The sequence below is a fragment of the Polypterus senegalus genome, chromosome 1 (genome assembly GCF_016835505.1).
Source record: "Polypterus senegalus isolate Bchr_013 chromosome 1, ASM1683550v1, whole genome shotgun sequence".
Taxonomy (NCBI): Eukaryota; Metazoa; Chordata; class Cladistia; order Polypteriformes; family Polypteridae; genus Polypterus; species Polypterus senegalus.
Window position 1 is genome coordinate 281,596,673 of NC_053154.1, and position 17,552 is coordinate 281,614,224.

Genomic DNA, 17,552 nt, shown 5'->3' on the forward strand with positions numbered 1-17,552 from the left:
GTCTGATTTTTTGATCGATTTCTCGGGTTTGGAGACCTGATTTGTACGCGAGTATATACGGTAAACGTATCAAGAAATCAAACTAGTACCTTGAGTGATATTTGAACCAAATGTAATAAAGGTGTGTAAAGCTTAACATTTGCAGTACATGTGTATCACATACAATCTGATTCAGTACGTCCTAACCTTAAGTTATTTTATGTAATTGTTACTCAGTTTCTATGCCAGCGCGTTTCATGTGAATCAAGTCCTGATGTCAATCCTGTTGTCTCCTTGTCCCCCATCGTGTCCTTTACAATTCTCTGCTTTCGGCCCTTGTTACTGAACTGGTGCTGACCTTCCTATACGTATCTGTACTGCTTGCACGGTCATTATAATTGATGCATTTCACCCTCATGTGATTGTATCTGGTTTGATATAATTTTATTCCAAATTACATTAGTATTTTTTTCTTCAAATTTGTACCTATTACTCATTATCATTTTTGTGCTGAATTCCTAATAAAAACATAATTTGCTTTTTCTGATTTACCATTTTTTTCAAGCAGAAAAGAATGTCCAAAGGTTTTGTTGAAGCTTCAAAAATGTATTTATTATTTATTTAAATTTACATTTACTCATATGAACAAAGAAATAATGTGAACTGATCTTCACTCATACAAATTTAAACATTCCTGTGAAAACACGTCAGCAGTGTGATTCACTGACAAAATACCGTATATATATATGTATGCATATATATATGTACATACCATCAGTATACATACACACACACACACACAGACGCACCGATATATACATATTATAACGTGTGTGCATATACTGTCTATAGTATACACATAAATGTATGTGTGGAATATATGCGTACACATATATCTTTCAGACATACAGTGGAAATCTTTACAAATCTCAAGACACAGAAAAAAGTTACACATTCTGCGCAAAGTAACTAAAAATGGAAAAATAAGATAAGTCAGTCATTCTTTCAAATACAACACATCATGATACATTATTATACAGGCTAAATTCTCAATATCTTCTGATCAGTGCAACTGATTTCAAATGATACATTAAAAACAAAACAAAAATCAAACAGAGCTTTGTACACTGGGGAAGAACTGTGATAAGAGAACAACAGGATCAGTGTGACGAGAATACTGCAGGCTGTTGTGTTTGTTCAACATATGGTGGCTTGTTTGATCAGATCCAATATAACAGTCTGGATCTTTGAATTCAGTTCTGCTCAGGTTTGTCAGCTTTGCCTGTGGCAGAAAACCAATATTATAAAGTAAACTTCTTTTTAATCTAGGCTTCAAACATTTGGTATAATGTGCAAGTCCTTTCTTCTGAATAACTTTTCTAGAGATATCAAAACTTCTCGTATCATCGTTAAACAAAAAAAAAAAACAAGCATTCTCAATAAATTCTGCATAGAGTTTGGTTGCACACAGCCCGTCCGTGGACGTGAAGAGCTAAACCAAGCGCGTGGCTCAGGAAGTGGTACTCTTGTAGGAATCTTAGTGGTTCTCAGTGGGGTTAGAGCAGGACGTCACGCTAGGGAAGCCAGTCAGACGCACAAGCAGGCAGCATGTTCACAAATACAGGAAGCATTGGCACTTAACTTGATATAAACAAATCTACAAATAAAACACCTACCTTTAAACTCAACTATGGCCGGGTATGAAGAGAGCAGACAAGCTGCCAACAGAATTTCTGAACTTGGGGAAAAACTGCACAGCTTAAGTGCTCAACAATTGTCAAAGTAAAAAAAAGTGCTGCTCAATTTCAAGGAAAATATCTGAAATTCTTAATAGGGCCTTTCTACTGATAAAATATTTATGCTAGCAAAACAATAAATAAAATGAGTGTTTTCCTTAAATTAATGGATGGTAGCACAGACCAACTGTCATTTATGATGATCAATAAATTATGGGAACTGTAACTGGTTCTCATGGTAAATAAAACGATTCATCCAAAAGAACAATTATAAGGTCAAAAAAAATTGTTGGAGTCCTAGCATAATGAACTGTTCTGTTCTGGTGGGTGGGCTTTGTGGCTACAGTGAGGCTTAAGAGAGAAGGCTCTTAGTGACCCCGACCTCTGCTTAATGTCACCAGGCCAAAGCCTTCTTCTAGAGTTCCCAGCAATTCCTTAAGCAAGCGACTTTGATATCCATGGCTAATCTGGATGGTGGCTGTCACAGAAACACAAGAAGTGCAAACTGCCCCACTGCTGTTCAACTCCCTTAAAGGCTTGTGCTCATATTTTTCGAGTGATAAACAAACACACAGAAGAAACCCACCATGTGCGTCAAGATGGAGTATCTGCTCTTTGTGCTGGTGCTGATCACATGACACAGATCACGAGCCACAGCGCTTCAGCATTCAGAAAGGCCTCATTCTACTTCAGCCTTTAAGCCGCGGTTTGCGCAAAAACCCAGTTGCTTGTTCCCTGTTTAAACACAAAAGGCAAGATAAGGCCAAATAAACTGGCTTTTTATTATTAATTTGAAAGTCATCCCTTTAAAAGAAAATAAATAAAAAAACATTCAGCAAAATGTGATATGCACTTTAGAAGAAGAATGAATAATAATAATAATAAAATTCAGAGCTGATTGTAACATATTTGACACCACTGTAACATGCATGTGACTCCACTGGTCCACAGTAGCGACCTTCCTGAATTTAAAAAGAAAGATAAAACTGGATCGCAGTAAACATAAACATTCCTTCACATTTTACCACACAGAATTTTTCCATATATACAGAAAGCACCTGTGCCTCTGTAGCGGTACACACGTAATGGTCGCCAGGGTACGGCCATGATTCCTTTCCAGCATTGTTTAACTGGCTCTTTACCTCCTTGTCCTGTGAAGCGGTACCACTTGTGCATACCCACTTTTTACAAACAGAGTAAAGTAATGAGTAAAGATGGGGTGACCAAACAGATTGCTATACAACAGACAGGCAAACTTTTACTAACAAACACCCATTTAGGTGCCAGTCTGCCAACACTTACTACAGAGGTAGGCTACATTGCCAATTTGAATTTTACAAGTGGGACTGAAAGCCATTCCTTTGTCTTTAGGCAGACAAGTCCTTGACTGGACAATTTATAATGCAAGGCCCTTGCCTTGTCTTCATATTTAGTAATTAATTCTACAGACAGATACGGGGCTGTGAGAATTTGCCACTTAAAAGAGAAGGAAGCCTTTCAAAACACTGAATAACTTAATTTTTGCCTTGCGTGAAGGATGCCTTAATAAAGGAAAACATGCGCAGTAAGAGTTTCATACTCTGCTAAATGGCATAGTCATGCGTGCTCACACAGTGCATTGGACTTCTGTACTGTATGTGACGTACAGTATGCACAGGCGCGCGCGCGCACACACACACACAGTCATACTCACTCAGGTACAGTACATAGAAACACACAGATTCCCACAAAAATCAGGTAAGGTTTTCATTATCTCCATAAGAACCTTTTCAGAAACCCACAGACTTCAGCATTTTCCTTAGAAGGCAGGTCTCAAGCATCCACAGGTTCATAGTGTGGAATTTTTGTTTTTTCCTTTCTCCTACTAGACATGCTTGCTGCAGGAGATGTCCTCTCAGCCAGTGCTGATCAATGGAGGTCCTTTATTTCACGAGAACTACTGATCTTATGCATGAAAATAACAGGGCATATTACCTAACAGAAATTCTTTAGCTGACCTCTAAAAAAACAGAGGTGGCAGTATGACTTTTTCCCCCAAAGCCATAGGCATAAAGCAAGTCAGAGAAGGCCGCACACCTTCCTGCTCAAACACAAGTCCCTTGGTGCGTCAGGGGATGCTGCTTTCGATTCCGCACTCCCGTGCTCTTGTCTTTGCATTCTGTGGGTTTCTGTTGTGAAATGTCTATCAGTGCGCTGGCTATTGCCAAACCTATAAGGAACAAAAACACAAATGATATTAGGCAGGTAAATGAGATTAAGACACAAACACTCAAAAAGAAAACACTGACACAATCTCTCACGTGCAATGGAAAAACCTAGTAACTGCCATTTTTTTTCAAAATGTAGTTTTTGAAGTTACTAGATCTTTCCTAATGTTATAAGGTAGTGGTGATGGCCAAACACGTCTTCATTCCAGTCATAGCACAATGGAAAAAGCTAGTATGTACACAGTATTTTGCATACTATAAGATAAAAACCTAGCAACTCCACTGACCAATGAGGAAAGACCGCCTACCAATGAAAACGTCGGATTACGATCACATGATTTAAATGCTGCGACTGCACGATTTAAATGGCAGGTGTCGTTGATTCATGAAAAAAAAAAACAAACATCATTGTGTACGTGAAGCTCAAGAAAAATGAAATCTAGAGATTAGATTGTTAATTACGGGGGCAACATCATTTTCTCAATTTGCCAGAAACGTGAACGATATGACATATTAGGTTTTTCCATAGTTGGTGAGCTCTGCTTTGAAAGCATTATCACGCTACCTTGCATTCTATGTAAAATAAAAATACGTTTATTGTTAATAAAGAGATTCAGCTCTGCTTTCACTTCATCCTTGTTCTTGAAATTTCTAGTAAAGTGAACTGAAAGGGGCTGAAGTGGCTTTGTGTCATTCACGATTTCCCACTCGTTGTTTTACTGCTTTCTGCTGCACCAATGCCCCTCAGTGACAACGGTGCATTGTTCTCCCATTGTACAATCCTCATTAAGCACAAACCCAGCTTGGTTCGCCAGGAGTCCCCAAGGTTTACTTTCGCTGTTTTTCAGTTCCAATGAATGTTTTTATCTTTATTTATTGAACATACCAGATGCTCCTGAGGTTCAAATCTCAGTTAAGCAAACTCCCTTTTAATTTCTCAATGTAAACTCGGTCTCATTCATTTCAATGTAAGGGAACACATTCTGGCAGAAAATAACTGGATTTTCAAATTAACTAGAAAAAAATGAGCGAACACTCAGGGACATATTGATGGAACCTTCTAATTTTTAATAGTACTGATTGCCACTTAATGGTAACTCTTGATATCTCGTTTACATGAAATGTAAACTTAAGGAAATAAAGTAATACAAATACTGTGCAACTACTAACCAAATTCAGTTTTTTATGGTGATACATTTGAATTTGTGATAAGAATGCTATTTAAAACAACACATCAGCTTTTATGACAGTGAGCAGACAGAGTAGGGACATAATGGATGGACCGTTGGACCAGCTGAACGGCTGTCACTGACTTGCTGTTTGACCTGAACGAGTTGCCTAAGCTCACAGCCCTCCATTTACAAAGTACTCTACAGAAGTATCTGTACTGCCCTATTCTGTATGCCACTTTGGAAAAAAGTACATAAGAAAATACATGAAGAGCAAACACTGAAAATGAACTGCTTAAACCTCAGATAGTAGCAACTAGAATACAACACATTTCAGGGATTTGTCTTAAAAATATTCTACCAAAAAGCTCCATCAGTGCTGAACACCATAAAACAAAAAGCAAAATTTCAGCTGAAGGATTATTTTTATTATCAAGATATCCACCAGTTCCACCATTTTATCTGTCATTTTTCACCTGAACACTTCCTGCAACAAGCTTTTTGTATTCAGACATTACCTGTTATAAGGAATTCAATCAGCATAAACGTCAATGTGGCAAAATTCTGAAGGTCTGAACTTTCGATTATAAATCAAACCTTGGCTGACAGACTTATTTATTTATGAGATTACACCTGATGATTTGAGACACTGATAAGGAGCATCATGAACGATGCACTGCACTTCATTGTTCTGCCGTGCCCTTCATGCATAAATAAAGAGATGCAATAAACGTGGGCTGCATTACCCGAGTATCACAAGGGCAGGTGACCTCAGCTAAGTCTACATTATGGAAAAGAAATATGCTTAGAATCTGACAGAAGGAACACCGTAAAATGGTATGTTTGTGCTCGCAGTGCTTTTGTACTATATACTTTTAAACGAATGCCCTAAAAACAAAAAAAGTTACAACTGTACATTATAAATAAATTGAAAATGAAAATTAAGAAACAAATGAGAGGAAACTGCTGACCAACAGCTCAATATCTTATCCAGCTGGTAAATATAAGCCATCAGGGTACACATATCAACTGCAACATATGTACTTAAAAACACAATAATCATCAGATGCAATCCAATATTAAATAAATCATAAATAAATCATGCAGCACTCTGACGTGGGTAAGGGAAGGAGGTTGTGTGTGGGACACAATGACTGAACTGGCTTATTGTTTATACCAGCACATGCTTGACTGAACTGTGTGTAATTATTATTATTATTAATAAGCAAAAACAACTTTTACTAAATTCCAACTTCTGGAATCTTGAGACTGGAAAATGGCACACTTCTTTAATAAGAAATGCGGGGGAGTTCATTCTTTTGGTAGAAGAAGAAGAATACTCATATCAATCATGATATAAGGAGAGACTTGTCATACTCATCATACTGTTTACGGAGTGTGACTCTTTGGAAAGGGGCAGGCTCATTCTAAAGTTGTTCTTTTATAATGAGAATAAACGGGTGCAACATGGTATGAGATGGAGGTGTTGATCTCTCAAATACGTAATCCAGTAATTAACATTGACTTTGACTTCTTCAATTAGAAGTATACTTGAACCATGGTAGGAAAATACAAATTATAGCATGGCAAGAATCCAGAGATCTGGTCTCTCATATTAACTGTCATAAATTAAAGGATGGCACTTTCACATTTCTCCACTCCTCTGTGCTTAAAGTGGTAACAAGTGGGCTGTTCACTGTAGCCTAACTAGGCCATCTTGCTCTGTAGAGGTCTGCTATTGTAGCTGCCACCAGTAGCTGATCTGTAATCACTTGCCTTTTTAGCCTTTGCACATCGAATTTATATATGGACATGACAAGGATCCAGGCATATATACTTCCATCCATTACACATAATTTTATTGTCAACCTTAGACTGTACTGTGTAAAAAATCTGCACGTTGAACCATATTTGTCGCAGAATCTCTAGCCACATTAACAGCAATCCTTCCCTTCAGTGTCACTCATCTGTCACTTTCTAGCCTGTGCAGCATTTTTATACCCACACACAACCACCAGGCACGCTGAACTGTTGATTGCATCAACTACTTTTAACATTCTTCATGTCCATTAACTACCAAAGTGTCTCCACATTTTTGCCTATCATCTGTTGTTCTATTCTCTCTCTCAGAACTTCTTACACCAGATTTTCTTCTAAATTAATTTCTCTTCATACCAGAATTTTCTAAATGTGTCAAAATTGCTTTTCCCTTTGGTGCGGAAGTGTCATTAAATACTTTTTCTCTTTGCTTTTCATTTGTGAGAGGTGTTTGTACACTGCATGGTTTAGTCATTTATATCCCTCCTCATTCCTAACTGTTCACATTTCAAATGTCTGTATGCTGCTTCTTTTGTCCTTTCTCTCTGTCCATGGCTCTGAACCATATAATGCTACGCTCCAAACTACTGTTTTAATGATCTCCCTTTTGATCTCTCTGTCCGCATGCTTAGTTATGAGCATTAACATGCCCTTAATTATAGAGAAAAATGCCAGCTGCTAAGTGGTTGTTCCTGTACTGTGTAATTGCATTAGATTGAATCTTTTCAGAATCCCTTTTGCTGGTGTTGATTTTCAATATCAACTGAACGGAAGAAAGCGTTCTTTACTTCCATTTTCCCTTTACTTGACGTAGTTCCCCTTTGGCATTAAACTTGCTTGAGCTAGCTTCTGCATATACATGTCTCTACCCTTTAATGAACAACCTTAATTTAAGTCAGGCTGGACTGTGTTATTAGGGCTTGCAACTATCCCTGTACAGGTGCTGGTCATAAAACTAGAATATCATGACAAAGTTGATTTATTTCAGTAATTCCATTCAAAAAGTGAAATTTGTATATTAGATTCATTCATTACACACAGACTGATGTATTTCAAATGTTTATTTCTTTTAATTTTGATGATTATAACTGACAACTAATGAAAGTCCCAAATTCAGTATCTCAAAAAATTTGAATATTGTGAAAAGGTTCAATATTGAAGACACCTGGTGCCACACTCTAATCAGCTAATTAACTCAAAACACCTGCAAAAGTCTCTCAGTCTAGTTCTGTAGGCTACACAATCATGGGGAAGACTGTTGACTTGACAGTTGTCGAAAAGACGACCATTGACACCTTGCACAAGGGTGGCAAGACACAAAAGGTCATTGCTAAAGAGGCTGGCTGTTCACAGAGCTCTGTGTCCAAACACATTAATAGAGAGGCGAAGGGAAGGACAAGATGTGGTAGAAAAAAGTGTACAAGCAATAGGGATAACCGCACCCTGGAGAGGATTGTGAAACAAAACTCATTCAAAACTGTGGGGGAGATTCACAAAGAGTGGACTGCAGCTGAAGTCAGTGCTTCAAGAACCACCACGCACAGACGTATGTAAGACATGGGTTTCAGCTGTCGCATTCCTTGTGTCAAGCCACTCTTGAATAAGAGACAGCGTCAGAAGCATCTCGCCTGGGCTAAAGACAAAAAAGACTGGACTGCTGCTGAGTGGTCCAAAGTTATGTTCTCTGATGAAAGTAAATTTTGCATTTCCTTTGGAATTCAAGGTCCCAGAGTCTGGAGGAAGAGAGGAGAGGCACAGAATCCACGTTGCTTGAGATCCAGGGTAAAGTTTCCACAGTCAGTGATGGTTTGGGGTGCCATGTCATCTGCTGGTATTGGTCCATTGTGTTTTCTGAGGTCCAAGGTCAACGCAGCCGTCTACCAGGAAGTTTTACAGCACTTCATGCTTCCTGCTGCTGATGAACTTTATGGAGATGCAGATTTCATTTTCCAACAGGACCTGGCACCTGCACACAGTGCCAAAGCTACCAGTACGTGGTTTAAGGACCATGGTATCCCTGTTCTTGATTGGCCAGCAAACTTGCCTGCCCTTAACCCCGTAGAAAATCTATGGGGTATTGTGAAGAGGAAGATGCAATACGCCAGACCCAACAATTCAGAAAAGCTGAAGGCCACTATCAGAGCAACATGGGCTCTCATAACACCCACTCACTCACACTAAACAGGTTTAAAGCCTAAAAGTAGTTCAGTGTGTGGGATGTGGGATGGAAATATATACATGGGAGAACATGCAAACGTCAGTGCTCTGGCCAGTGTATGATTCCAGAACTGTAGAGGTTTGAGGAACTACTGACCTCTACTTCCTTTAATCGAATAATCTGATTAATATAGCATCGTGCAAAATGAACACTTCTGGTAATGGGCAAAAAAATTCTGTCATCAGAAAGGATTTTATCCATTCCATGGTGTGTGTTTAACTGGCAAAGACAGTGTAACAAAACCAGGTTCCTTAACACTGACTTGTATGCAGGACCTGTCTGACTAGATATGCTAAAAAGGCATCAGAGCTTTACGGCTGCCAATTTAAATGGGAATGATTTTTTTTCTCCCCCTAGGTAAAGTCATATGTTATTTTATCTTATAACTAAATGTCCACCCTTCCATTTTCTAAACCACTTGCTTAAGATTTAGAGTAGCGGGGCAGCACTATTATAGGCTGGACAAAGCTCCAGCACTTCAAGGATAACTGGATGAAGTGTATTTAGCATTATAAAATAGTCCAATACTGAAATAGCAAGGGACACAGTTATATTTAATTATTAAATCAATGCTCAAGCCAGCCAATGAATGTTTTATTTTTCATTTTTGTTAATAATATAAAGGAAAGAAAACAAATAGTGTAAACAATCTGCATAATAAGCCAGGACCAATTGAAGAATACAACTGAGCAGAGGGGAGCTTTGGGAACTGAAGAGATCTACAGTATGATAAGAGATTTAGCTTAGCTGATAGTTTACCAAACAAAGCTGACATCTGCAAACATTTTTACAAGCTTATGGGACTGACATGAAGATCAGTTTCTGCTCTCAGCGCCCAGACTATTCTCAAAGAGCTTAGTGACAAGAGAAAAGGGGACAAAAATGTTAGGAAAAAATCCAACCAAAGTGATACGTAATTACCCAAAAGGACATTAGAATTCAAACCATACAATGAGCATGTGACAAACTAATGAGAGGACAGCACAAAACAAATTTACCAATACCACAATTCAATAAAGCCATTAACATAATGAACGACTTAACCAATCACCTCAATTAATTAAGCCATTAACCTCAGATATAAATAATCCTCAACGTGCTCACTGGCCTGTCTGTGACATGAGAACTGGCACGCTTTCTTCTCGTTGCTCTCGGATTGTTACAGAACCTGAATGCCAATACTGCATGTGTCACCTGAAAATCTAAAAATACATATTTGCCTGGTTTCCTCTTTTTGGAATAGCAAAGTAAAATGGAGGAAGAAATCATGACACACAAAAAAGAACTCAGACTCCTGAGCGGGTTTTATTTTTCCTCTAACATTTTACATATAAAGTTGGCCTTTCAAACACAGATCATCCTGGATGGGCGCACACAGTGACATTCTTTTAAAACACCACAGCATTACAAACAACACTTTTCCTCAAATGTAATGCAGTGTACTGAGGCGTGCTGGCATGCTGCTTGAGTTCTATTAAAACCGGGTCAACCCAGAAAATCATTTTTCAAAACGCCACACAAATCATTTTCTGAAATCCACTTATTGTGTTCTCTGGGTCCTGTACAGTTCCTTGTTATCAAAGCAATACAATTAACAGAGGGTACAATTCATTATTTCAGACTGCTGGTCTAAAGGAATTTCATTTAGCATGTCAAGATGATGTACAGACACTCCAAGCATGCTAAATTTACATCAGAGTACACCTTAAGATTTAATAATAGTGCCGCCCTTTAAATATTTATTACAAGGTGTAGCTCCGCACAACTTTGGGAATAAGTATTCCATGTGGTTTAATATTTTACCTGCAGATGCAACACTCCTTGTAATTAAAATAATGGCAGATCATTCAGTTTTATCCAAACGAGATTTAAATTGCAAACTCCCCAAATTAAACAGTTATTATGAATGTTACGCCTCAGAGCCTGCTGCCTTATCTCTACCATTTTTGACTGCAGGTACTTTGCAAATTGTGAAAAGAAAGTGACAAACACATCAAGGGAAAAAACAGTGTGGCTCAGCTAACAGTGAATGCTCCCAGAATTACCTGCTAAGCTCGGCTGCCAGAACACAGTTTGTCTGCAATGGGTGATCGCACATCTGAAAGGAAGGTGAAAGGCTTGCTCTAAATGGGCCTCTGAGCTACAAGCCCAGCAGTTCCCAATTCTGTCTTATTAATGTGGTCCCAGTAAAAAGATCTCAGCTTCTGTAGTGTTCAGGCTAAATGACTTACTACCCTTCTGCTGTGTATAGTGTAGTGGATTCCAAGGAGATGTCAGTGGAGTGTCATGCAACACAATCATTAAAGGACTTAAAGATGTTTATTTACCAAAAAAAATAAAAAATGCTACTGCCTGGTTGCCCAGTCCTATTCTGCATGGAGGTTTATTTTAGGTGCTTAGGTTTTATGTCAGACTGACCAGAAATTCTAAACTGGCCCTCAGGGTGAGACCCTCATCCAGGGTTGATTCCTACTTTACCCTCTGGCTCCAGACAACCAAAAATAGTAATAAGCGGATTCATAAAATGGATAGAAATTCATTATTTTCTAAAAGGGGAAATACAACAGGCAGCATGGTGACACAGTGGTGAGTTATGCACCTCACAGCTACACAGCCTTGGTTTCAAATCCTTGCCCAATCACATTCAGGGTCTTTCTTTTGGGTATTCCAAAGACTTGCAGGTTAGGTCGCACGATGACTTACCTCAAGTGTCTACTCAGGTCCAGTGTGGTAGGATTCAAAATCTCACAACCATATACTGGAAAAGACAGGTTCCAAAGACAGATATTTTACTTAGTCCATTCATTCAAGAACTCTGTAGAAAGTGTACTAGCAGCAAAGAAGCCACTTAAAAAATGGTTCAGGTTTATTATCACTGCTGACTCACTATAAGCAAAATAAGCAAATGAACTGATAAACTGCACAAATGTATGCCCGACAGGTGGGGTGTTTTCACATAGAGAGAAATTGTGTTATTTCTTTTCAAAAGTTAATGGGCAATGATACTCAATGTACCACTCATTCATCTATGTTTTTTCTTAAAACTCTTCTTTAGTTTTAGTATCATGGGGATTTGGAGTTAATCTTATTGGTATTGGAACAGGAAACCAGTCTGTCACATGGTACCTAAAACATGCACACATCCATAGTACCCAATCAACCTAGCATGCAGTTTTGCGTTGTAGGAAGAAAACAGGCAAAACAATAAAGGGCAAATGGAAATTTAAGTTAGCAGTAAGAGCCACTACATCTACTCTTTAAAAATGAAAAAAATGAAAGCTAATTCCATGTTGAGAAAAGCAGAGAAGGAACTGTAACTCAAAGCTGCCACATTAAATAGCTTTATTTGATATATAGTGCATTACATAGAAAGCTCTAATACAAAGAGGCTTAGAAAGCAAACACAGCTGCACTACTAGGTATATAATAAAATAAATCACACAAAAATGTTAGGACTCTTGAGTAGTACCTACAAACATCCTGGCACCAAGTCAGAATGTAAAAAAATGAACTGGATGTACAAAGTTGCTGGCAGAATGAAGGAACTGATAGACAGCAAATTCAGAATCAGCACAGTATGTACGAAAGAGTCAGTTCAAAAATAAAATAAATTTATGGACTTAAAAGTCAAGAGAAAAAGTAATCTCAGAGATGACATTTGAATGTTATAATTAATATGACTTTTAGGATAAAACTCCAAGGTCAGGGTTCTACTAAGACTGCTGTATAACAAGGGGTGTGGTGTGCTAGCTGAGGTATTGAAGTTTATGTACCCACAATGCCGGTTCAATTCAACCTGACTGTACTCCAAATGTAATTTGATAGAAACTGTACTATTCTGATCTTAAGTCCATCCATCCATCCATCATCTTCCGCTTATCCGAGATTGGGTCGCGGGGGCAGCAGCTTGGATCAGATGCCCAGACTTTCCTCTCCCCGGCCACTTCTTCTTACTCTTCCGAGGGAATCCCGAGGCGTTCCCAGGCCAGCCGGGAGACATAGTCCCTCCAGTGTGTCCTGGGTCTTCCCCGGGGCCTCTTCCTGGTTGGACGTGCCCGGAACACCTCACCAGGGAGGCGTCCAGGAGGCATTCTGATCAGATGCCCAAGCCACCTCATCTGACTCCTCTCGATGCGGAGGAGCAGCGGCTCTACTCTGAGCCCCTCCCGGATGACTGAGCTTCTCACCCTTTCTTTAAAGGCAAGCTCAGATACCCTGCGGAGGAAACTCATTTCAGCCGATTGTATTTGCAGTCTCGTTCTTTCGGTCACTACCCATAGCTCATGACCATAGGTGAGGGTAGGAACATATATCGACTGGTAAATTGAGAGCTTTGCCTTACGGCTCAGCTCCTTTTTCACCATGACAGACTAATGCAGAGCCCGCATCACTGCGGATGCCGCACCGATCCACCTGTCGATCTCACGCTCCATTCTTCCCTCACTCGTGAACAAGACCCTGAGATACTTGAACTCCTCTACTTGGGGCAGGATCTCGCTCCCAACCCTGAGAGGGCACTCCACCCTTTTCCGCCTGAGGACCATGGTCTCGGATTTGGAGGTGCTGATTCCTATCCCAGCCGCTTCAAATTCGGCTGCAAACCGATCCAGAAAGAGCTGAAGATCACGGCCTGAAGAAGCAAACAGGACAACATCATCTGCAAAAAGCAGTGACCCAATCCGGAGTTCACCAAACCGGAACACCCTGGCTGCATGTAGAAATTCTGTCCATAAAAGTTATGAACATCTTATTAAGTCACTTTACATAATGTTATATGCCAAATATACTGTACTATAATAAAGGATAATATAATAGAGCTTAGTAGTGGTGAGAAGGTTGGCATCAGCAGACCTTTGGTGCTTTACAGCGACACACTGAGTAAGCAGTGATGACAGGTGCTCTGTGTGGATGGCAACTTAGTGGTGTGACTTTGGATAATTATCATTTATTGTATAGGAACCCAGTTAGTGGAGAATGCGATCATTATATTTAGTCCAAGTATGCATTTTAAACCTGTTGTAATGTATTGATTTTTTTTTTCTGTACCATCATGATATAAGGTTTTATGTGCACATTTACTATTAGCACTGATGGCAAAATAACAGGATCTAAAAAAAACTGAAAAACTGCACAAGAGTCCATGAATAAGACAAAACCAAAAGGAATTGACTTCTGTTGTGAAACTGTTTTTTTTTTTTTTTAAACACCTTTGACAATGCTAGTTCAACATGTCATATTGATACACTCAACAGCTTAACATGCATCACAGGTAAATTAATGGAAGCAATTATTAAGTAAAAGATCACGCCACATATGTCTAGACCAGGAGTGTTAGCAAATAGTCAGCATGGGTTCAAACAGGGAAGGTCGTGTTGCACTAATACGCTTGAGTTCTATGAGGAAACGGCAAATGAATATGATGAGAGGTGCAAATGATATTATTTATCTTGATCTACATAAGTCTTTTAAAAAGGAAACACATGAGAGGTTACTGATCAAAATGAAAGAAGTGGGAATTTGGGGGTATGGTCTCTAGAAGGACACACAATTGGTTCACACACCAAAATCAATGGGTTATAACAACAACAACATTTATTTATATAGCACATTTTCATACAAACAGTAGCTCAAAGTGCTTTACATATTAAAGAATAGAAAAATGAAAGACATAATTATAAAAAATAAATCAACATTAACATCGAATAAGAGTAAGGTTCAATGGCCAGGGGGGACAGAAAAAACAAAAATATAGTGAGGGGAACTTATTCAGAATATGTTGATGTTAAAGTGATGCCCCTCAAGGGTTGGTGCTGGGGCCACTGCTCCTTTTAATATACATTAATGATTAGGACAAGAGTATAGTCAATAAGCTGGTTAGGTTTGTGATGACATCAAATTAGGTGGAAGTGCAGATAATATAGAATCAGCTAAATTGTTACAATGGGACTAGAACAGCATACAGGCTTGGGCAGATTTGAGGGAGATGAAATTTAATGTAAGTAAATATAAAGTACTATAAATAGGAAGTAGAAATGTTAGATATAAATACACACTGAGAGGTCTGAGATTTGAAAGTACACTTTATGAGAAGGATGTGGGAGTCATAGTACACTCATCACTTAATACATCAAGACAGCGTATGGAAGTGATCAAGAAGGCTAATGCGATGTTAGGTTATAATAAAGTATGGATTATAAGTCAAGGAAGGTTATACAGTACTTAAGTTATATAATGCACTAGTTATGTCATATCTCAAGTACTGGGTACAATTTTGGTCCACATGTCACAAAAAAGACAGTGGCGCTACAGAATGTCCAGAGGAGAGAAACTAGGCTCATTCTGGGCCTATGAGGTATGAGCTATAATTACAGATTGTTGGAGATGAACCTTTTCAGGCAGGCAAGTAGATATTAAAGTGTGATATGATCAAAGTTGTTAAATTATTAAAGGAATTATTACAATTGATCTATTTATCGATTGAATAAAATACATTTTTCAACAAAAACACTGGGACATGGCCTTTAACTTGTTAAGGGAATATTTCAGACAAACAATAAAAACATTGTTCTTCATGCAAAGAACTACTTACACAAGAAAAAAAATACCAAGTAGTGTGTTGGAGAGTAGGTCTACAGGAACCTTCAGATTTTGACTTGATGTTATTTTGGACAATCTACATTAACAGGATGGACAAGCTTGTTAAGGTGAATGGCCTGTTTTCATCAGAATTGTTATAATGTTCTTCTAGGGCAGTGGTGGCGAACCTATGGCACGCGTGCCAAAGGGGGCACTCAGAGCCCTCTCAGTGGGCACGCGCGCCGTCGCCCGAGTACAGAGTTTGTTACTATAAAGCCAGAGGAATGCGGGGCCGGGCTGCTCCCCTCACCGCTCCCACTCTTCACGCGCGCCGGAGGACTTTTCTCACATCACCCGCCCCTCTGCCCAGCAGCCCAATGGGATCGCTTCCTTCCTCTCCTGTCTGGGGTAAGGTGGGCGGCACACATGCTGCTTGAGGGTGCGGCACGGACTGCAGCCTTTTGAGTCTGTGATTCCCGTGGTGGGGTTGGAGGGGATGTGGTATAGCGGGTCCACAGCTCAAAATTGAAAAGGCCAGTTTTAACAGATAATTGCCGCACTCGTTATAGGTGGTATTCAGGTTAAATTGCCATGTTGGCACTTTGCGATAAATAAGTGGGTTTTGGATTGCAGTTTGGGCACTTGGTTTCTAAATGGTTCGCCATCACTGTTCTAGGGTAATGCTTTGAATCCTGACCCAGTCACTTCTTGCACAAAGTTTGTTTGTTCTCTGGTTTCTTCTCATCTCCCCTAAATAAAAGCAGATTATGTTGACTGGGTGATGCACAACAGATTGGTGTTCTGTGCAGTATCAGTTGCTGGCTTGCACCCAAGATAGGCCGACACACCTGCAGCCTTATAACCGAATAAGCAAGTGTAAAAATGAAAGGTTGGATTGATGGATACTGGCATATGAGAATGACCTAACGGACTTTACAAATGGTAATCTCGGACAAATTGAACTCCCAGAACTATATAGTCTTATGACTTAATTTTAAAAACAGATGAAAGTGTAGCAGTGGGAGAAATACAGTAGCTTGGTTAGCATAAGCTAAATCTGTAAATGAGGAAAAAAAATACCTCAAGGAGGATTATTGTCTAATGTTATTTTACATCTTCAGAGCTTTAAAGTGTACAGCACATAAAAATTTGTTTTGAAGAAAATGTAGGACAATAAGATGACCTTAAAAAAAGATATTTTAAACAGTAACTTTTTGTATTGCATGGCATCATTAAAGATTTCCATAACTCAGCCGAATGTATTATTTTTACCTTCAAGAACAGAGGATATGGGGGATCAGATTTCAAACTAATACCAGCTCAAATGGAATGACTTAATACTTGCTGCGGTTTTACTGCTAGCTTTTCTAAACCTGCTGCTTTTCATACTCCATTCTGCTTTGAAAAGAGTTAACCCATCTAATACATTCAAATAATGCCTCTGACTATTTGCTTTGATAAGCCGACAGGAAAATGAACCAGACTAAAAGAAAAGTGTATTCAATGCCCCGCTACCAAATAAATTACTTTGAAGTGGATATTAGCTGCGATCACAAAAACTGCTACGGCAAAAATCAACCGCCCCCAAAAAGGACTGAAGCCTACAATACAAACGCTATTATATTTCAAATTTAGTTCAGAAAAAAAGCTCTACATTTCTATAAGAAAAGGAGCTCATATTACAAAGGTGGTCTCTTATGACTCGTCAAAATGTATCAAAAACAATACATGAGAACTTTTGCAATAAACACCAGCACAGAGCGGGAGTATAGAGACCACTTATAATCACATGAACACTGTGGATTTCAGCATCAAGAAGATATTTTTTCATGTATGCACTGTACTTGTT

General features: G+C 38.9%; 1 protein-coding gene across 1 annotated transcript in view; it reads right to left on the minus strand.

The window, feature by feature from the left end:
- Nucleotides 1-569: 569 nt before the first annotated feature.
- The window catches only part of atrnl1b (attractin-like 1b), a 1,075,952-nt gene continuing 1,058,969 nt past the window's right edge, over nucleotides 570-17,552 (minus strand). The window contains exon 29 of the mRNA XM_039775615.1: nucleotides 570-3,924. Coding sequence (XP_039631549.1) covers nucleotides 3,800-3,924 — 125 coding nt within the window. The 3' untranslated portion in view covers nucleotides 570-3,799. The remainder of the gene's footprint in view (nucleotides 3,925-17,552) is intronic.